At 40.2% G+C, this 6777-nt stretch overlaps 1 protein-coding gene across 1 annotated transcript; it reads right to left on the bottom strand.

The window, feature by feature from the left end:
* Window positions 1-950: 950 nt before the first annotated feature.
* LOC142182248 (serine/threonine-protein phosphatase 7 long form homolog) lies at window positions 951-2814 on the bottom strand. Its single transcript, XM_075256400.1, has 2 exons — window positions 2119-2814; window positions 951-1172 (listed from the first exon to the last, which is right to left on the bottom strand). Exons 1-2 carry the CDS (start codon window positions 2812-2814, stop codon window positions 951-953), a joined length of 918 nt encoding a protein of 305 aa, XP_075112501.1.
* Window positions 2815-6777: the final 3963 nt, after the last annotated feature.

Genomic DNA, 6777 nt, shown 5'->3' with positions numbered 1-6777 from the left:
TAAAACTGCTGTTCAAATGCAATTAAAATATAAATGTTGTTAAACGATAATTGTTATCATTATATACATAATGCACTATTTACACAAACTAAAAACCTAAGTAAATCAGTGAGTCCCGCAGCCTGTGTGCTTCAATGCTGCTGCTGGCCTGAGTCGCATCCCCTGTCGCCCAGGTACACTATCTGGATCATCATCATCAAGCCGCCTCTTTATGTGAGGATGTGCAGCAGCATTGACACCACAACTGGCAGGATCGGAAGAATAGGTCGTCGGGTCGTCAGAAACCTACAAAACAAGTACTAAACTTAGCATGTGACAAAGTATATTTGTATTGTACGTGTTAAGTCAAAAAATATATTCCCACCGTGGTCTCGTCGGCCTCCTGAATATACGCATCAGTGGTGTCCTTATCAAAGCATGTAGTGGCCTCAAAGATGGGTTGGGACGATGCCTTCATAAGAAAGTTAAAAATTAATTAATGGCAGCTCATTAAGGAAAAAAAAACAAATTGAAATTTTAAAGTAATACAAACATACCTGCGCCTGTGATAGATCTGCATCAACCGCCGGGGATGAGGCATAACTCAACATGCGCCCACCATCCACGTCCTGGGTGGGCCGATCCTCATCTGCGGTAGATGGGCATGTAAAGTACTGGTCTACATCCCCGTCGAATGTACCCGTGATCGACAATGCTCCTAACGGGGTGACCTGCGATGCTGGCAGAGATAGCTGAAGGTTGTACGAAGGCATGCTGCTGGAAGGCTCATCTTGCCGAGGTATATAACTCGGCTGATCATCTCCAAGCGCCACAACTCCAAAGTCCTCATCATGTCCCTCAACAGGTGGGTCGACAGGTGCCTCAATGCCCCCTTGCTGGGGATCACCTCCTCGTCGTCCCCCTCGACCCCCGCGACCCCGTGGAGCACCCCTACCTCGTGGGGCACCCCTCTATTGTGCCCTATCCCTGCCTTGTGGGACACCCCTACCCTGATGGTAGTCCTCTGACGTCGCATACTGAGCCTCGTGGTCCAACCTCACGGCATCTCTCGCCTGAAACACTGTCCGACGAGCCAACTGTGCCACCCGCCGGCCATAGTCAACGACTGCAGGGATGTCGGTATGCTGTTGCATCTCCTGTCCCAACTGGTAGAGGTGATGATGCCCAATAGCCTATGAAATATTTAAAATATTAATTAAATAACGCAATATAACAATTATACGATATTAATAAGCCAAAAAACATACCAGTGCCTCGTGTCTCCCGGCGTATGGTCTGTAGCGCTCACAAAGTACATGAATGGGGCTTACCGATAATCAGTCGGGTGTGACGGCGGTACCATGATGCATACATATGAATAGTGGCCTCCTGGTTAAATGTAGGTGCTGGCGGAATACGGCCAGCTCGGTGCTCCTCCCAAATAAGGACCTGTTGCTCCAGCCATCCCATATATATATCGTCTAGCCTGGCACGGTCATCCCGCTGATAGTGTATAGCCACCCATCTAGGATCCCTAGGTATAGGTTGGGGACGGTGAAACTGGCGAAGCACACGCTCTGTGGCATGATACTCAACCATATCGAAGAAGATCATCGGCATGGAGGTGCTCCAAAGCATTCGATCGACTGAGCAATAAAAGGGCAGCTGAGCTACCAACTCGTCGTTGTATGGCGTCCAGATGAACTGCCAAATAATAACATAAAAGTGAGTATGTGCAACACAACTCAATTTAAACAAGTAAGTGTAGGTACATATCTACCTGTCCGTCCACCAGCATATCTAGCACATCCCTGATAAGGGGGAGATTATGATGAGCATCGGTCCCTCGGTAGTTCCCACGCCAGAGAATCCACCTAGAAGCTAGAGGGAGAAACGGATAAGCCTCACCAGGCGCAAGTGCTGGTAGAGGTGGCTGCAACGGCATGATCCGCTGCCAGGCCCAAACCTAAGATAAAAGGTTGATGTAAAATTTATGAGTCATTTCGACCATATAGAATTCGGAGAAATGAACAGAGTATTCGAAAATGTTGTCACCTGTAGGAGGGGCAGAAAACCACATATGTCCACCGCTGGGCCCATGCTCGCCCGGCACATGCTCCTATACAGGTATGCGAGAACAGCAGCACCCCAACTGTACTGGGGTAAACCATCCAACTCCTGAAGATGATGGAGAAAGCGCATACTCACTTTACTCCCCGAAGTGTTCGGGAACAAGACACACCCGAAAAGCAGGAGCAGCGCCAACCGCGTGTACCTCTTAATATGGAGATCCTCCATCTCGCTGGTAATGTGTGGGTACAAAAACGCCATATGACCTCTGATGGTTGACAAAGCAACGCGACTATCCCCAACGTCACCCTGAGGTCTATAACCAGTAAAATGCATCATCATATCCAAAAATTGTGCACGCGTCATGGATCTAATGTACTGGGGCAGTGCTACGGCCCGTCCATATACGCGCAACCCATACAAAACCTGAACATCCTCCAGCGTGATGGTTGCCTCTCCAGTGGGCAAGTGAGAAGTGTGTGTCTCCGGTCGCCACTGCTCTACCAAGGCCGTGATGAGAGACCAATCAAGTTGCATCCATCCAAGCTCAAAAATCGTATAGAAGCCCGTAGCCTGTAAGCGCGCGACTACGCGGGCATGGAAAGGATGCTCCCCGATGAACTCCCATAAATCGTCAGGTCTCCTGGGGCGGAGAGGCTGCATCGATAGTTGTCCCTCCCATACAAATGAGGACCTATGGTCGCCCTGCAACACTAGTAGCTGATCCTCAGCAGGTCCGGGATGCGCAGGCGGAGGAAAGTCCATGTCGTCTACTACAATTTAAACAAAATTAATTGTGTGTATTAGATTAATAAATTAAATAATTAATTATGTTTAAAATTGGACTGATTAATTATGTATGGGTTCCAGGCTCGATATTTGAGGCCCGATAGCACCGAATTATCCTTAATTATTATGCGTGTCAATTTCAACATTTTTAGAATTGTGTCTGTTAGCTTAATAAATTAAATAATTAATTATGTTTATTATTGGACTGAATAATTATGTATGGGTTCCAGACTCATTTTTTGAGGCCCGGTAGCACCGAGTTATCCTTAATTATTATGCGTGTCAATTTCAACATTTTTAGAATTGTGTTTGTTAGCTTTATAAATTAAATAATTAATTATGTTTACAATTGGACTGAATAATTATGTATGGGTTCCATGCTCGATTTTTGAGGCTTGGTAGCACCGAGTTATCTTTAATTATTATGCGTGTCAATTTTAACATTTTTAGAATTGTGTGTGCTAGCTTAATAAATTAAATAATTAATTATGTTTACAATTGGACTGAATAATTATGTATGGGTTCCAGACTCATTTTTTGAGGCCCGGTAGCACCGAGTTATGCTTAATTATTATGCGTGTCAATTTCAACATTTTTAGAATTGTGTCTGTTAGCTTAATAAATTAAATAATTAATTATGTTTACAATTGGACTGAATAATTATGTATGGGTTCCAGGCTCGATTTTTGAGGCTCGGTAGCACCGAGTTATCCTTAATTATTATGCGTGTCAATTTTAACATTTTTAGAATTGTGTGTACTAGATTAATAAATTAAATAATTAATTATGTTTACAATTGGACAGAATAATTATGTATTGGTTCCAGGCTCGATATTTGAGTTAATTTTACAACATATAGGAATTTGTTACTTTTGTAAGTTTATTGTTATAATTAAATAATTAATTTTATAAAGTGTAATTGGATAGAGTTTGCAGTTACTACATACTTAAACTACATAGACTCTACGTTAAAAGGCTCTACATTTTACTACGCTAAAAGGCTCTATATTTTACAACACTATCAGGCTCTATATTTTACTACAGTAAAAGGCTCTATATTTTACTACGCTAAAAGGCTATTTATTTTACTACGCTAAAAGGTCACTATTACATATAAAAACAACTAACATAAAATACAAATATGAACAACAAACAAAATAAATAATATTAATTTTTTATTAATACAAATAATTTATCAAATTTTAACAATTTTTTGTATCAAAGCTAATAAATCAATCCGGGTATAAATAAGATACAAATTTAGACACAAACATAACACAAATTAACATGGAAACACATTAAACAATACAAATATGCATGTACTATACGAGTTTCGACATAAACAAAATTAAAATACCTCGATTTAAGTTTTTTAAATTTGATTGAAATCGAATTTTTGCACCCAAAAGAAGGAATCCAAAGCTTGTCTTGTATGTGGGACCTACACTCCTTGCTCTTTAGGTGACAGGTGGGGCCCAAAAAAAAATTTTAGAAGTTTGACGCGGGGGGAGGGGAGACCAGCAGAATCGAAGGTTTTTGGTTTCCTTCGGTTTAGTGGTCCAAGGAAGAAGAAGGGGCTATATTTTATTGAAGTTGTTCGCAGTATTATACTGCGTTTTAAGTAAAACGCAGTATTATACTGCGTTTTAAGTAAAACGCAGTATAATACTGCGAACAGCTTTAATAAAATATAGCTGAGCCCAGCATCTTAGTAAAACGCAGTATAGTACTACGATTTACAAAAAAAAAAAATTAAACAAAAACGCAGTACTATACTGCGAATTACTTTAACGGAAATTTTGCCGTTAAAGTAATTCGCAGTATAATACTGTGTTTTACTCATTTATGTAACTTTTTTTAAGTAGTACAAAAGTGTTTTTTGTCCAAAAAATGATTAAAAAGGTTTCGGACTCTTCAGAATCCTCCTTTGTTTCTGTCTCTATCTCTATTCCTCTTCCAGTCTTTCTACTATAAACTAGGAATTTAGTTTTTATATTGTATACGGTCAAAATCGAACTCGTCCTTTTTGTATGATTAATTGATACCGGGGCATGGCAGGCCAGGGTTCAACCCTATGTCAGACCGGACCGTGACACGAAGTTAGGTTGCCGAGCTCGAGACCCAGAGACCGATTAAGATCGAGACCGACTAAAACCAAGACAGACCAAGATTGGGATTGGCCAAGATTGAGACCGAATAAGATGGAGATCGAGGGAAGCTTACTCGGTTGAATAACAGAAAGACGAAATATCCGCAATCAGGCAAGGATCACGGCGCAAATCCCGGCACGTATCAAAAAGAGGCCGATTAATTAGCCAACTATAGGATTTCTTACTGTATTTAGAATTGTGCCAAGAGTAGGACTCCCCTACTATATAAAGGGGGTCTTATCATTTGTAAAAGACATCATATTAATGTTACATAAGGCAATATACTACTTTTCTCTTAAGCTTTCATCATTCTGTTACTTTGTTCTTATATCAACTAAATCTTCACTTGGTTCAAGGGTGATCAAATTCGAGGGCCAAGGCTACTTGATTCATTTGGTTTGCTTTAATTTCTATTTATTGTCAATTTCAATATCAATTTACGTTTTTGCTCAATTTGTGCTAGGTAAGATCACGTGTCCTTACAATCACAATACAAATTCAATTGTTATCCGTTTTTAGGGTAAATATATACCATCACAATATTTACAATTTTTTTACATTATGGAATCATCTAATAATAGTTATTTGTAGAAAGCAGAATTGGAAATATGAGAGATTAGACACAATCTGGTACAAATTAAAATACACTAATAATTTGAGCCGCATGAAGAATACTGTCTATAGATCTTCCAATCAAGATACATATAATCCACTAAAATTTTAGTGAATATTATGTTTACCCTCAAACTTAGATAACAATTAAATTTGTAAATGGTTTAAGATACGTGGATTAATTCGACACAAACGATAAATTGCGTTAGATAAAATAAGTAAAGATATAATAAACTCAAACCACGCGAGGAGGATGACTCCAGCCTTAATGAAATATTCGTCCTCGATCCGGGCTTACAAAGAGCATTGCTGATGTGATGACACTTGTTTTAAAAGTTAAAATTATGTTCTGAGGCCTTAAAACCTCTTTTTGTCTCACCTCGATTTACGTGAGCAGTCCGGGCGTATATCTGAAAAGCCCTTATGTGAAAAAAATGGGAAATGCTAATTTTGCCTTTTAAAATTAAATTTAAGTTGACGTCGGTCAATATTTTGGGTAAACGGACCCGGACCCGTGATTTGACGGTCCCCGAAGGGTCCGTAGGAAAATATGGAACTTGGGGGTATGCCCAGAATTGAATTCCGAGGTCCCTATCCCGAGAAATGAACTTTTGAAAGAAATTGTTTAACTAAAAATATAAGAGTTTTTGGAAATTTAAAGATGTTTGAACTTGATGGTATCGGGACCGTATTTTTGTTTCCAAGCCTGTACATGTTTAATATGGTATTTAAGTTGTGCCTGTAAAATTTGGTAAGAAACGGAATTCATATGATGTGAATCGGACCCACGATTGTGAAATTGGAAACTTAAGAGTTCTTGAGATTTTTCTTTGATTTTGATGTTAAACTCGTAGCTCTAGGTATTATTTTGGCGATTTGATCGCACGATCAAGTCCGTATGTATTTTTAGATTTGTGTGCATGTTTGATTTGGATCCCCGAGGGCTCGGGTGAGTTTCGGATAGGTTTCAGGATGTTTTGAGACTTAAATATTCTGATGTCTTAGCTGTGCAGGTGCATAGGGATTTTCTTATTCGCGTTCGCGAAGGAACTCTCGCGAACGTGAAGAGTAAAGTTTGTCTAAAGGAAATTCCTTCTACGCGAACGCGAGGCATAGGTCGCGAATGCGGAGCGTTGGGGGCGTTACCCTTCGCGAACGCGAAGGCCATTATGGCAGG

The sequence above is a fragment of the Nicotiana tabacum genome, chromosome 6 (assembly GCF_000715075.1).
Source record: "Nicotiana tabacum cultivar K326 chromosome 6, ASM71507v2, whole genome shotgun sequence".
In the NCBI taxonomy this organism is placed as follows: domain Eukaryota; kingdom Viridiplantae; phylum Streptophyta; class Magnoliopsida; order Solanales; family Solanaceae; genus Nicotiana; species Nicotiana tabacum.
The sequence above is the reverse complement of the archived record's forward strand: the minus strand, read 5'-3'. Positions and strand labels throughout refer to the sequence as shown.

What these genes read in the sequence shown, in the direction of transcription:
- LOC142182248 (XM_075256400.1), bottom strand. Translation starts at nt 2,814, where the DNA reads ATGGACTTTCCTCCGCCTGCGCATCCCGGACCTGCTGAGGATCAGCTA. An exon ending in AGTACAGTTGGGGTGCTGCT is followed by an intron (nt 1,173 to 2,118) that starts GTTCTCGCATAC and finishes AATATTTCATAG; the next exon opens with GCTATTGGGCATCATCACCT.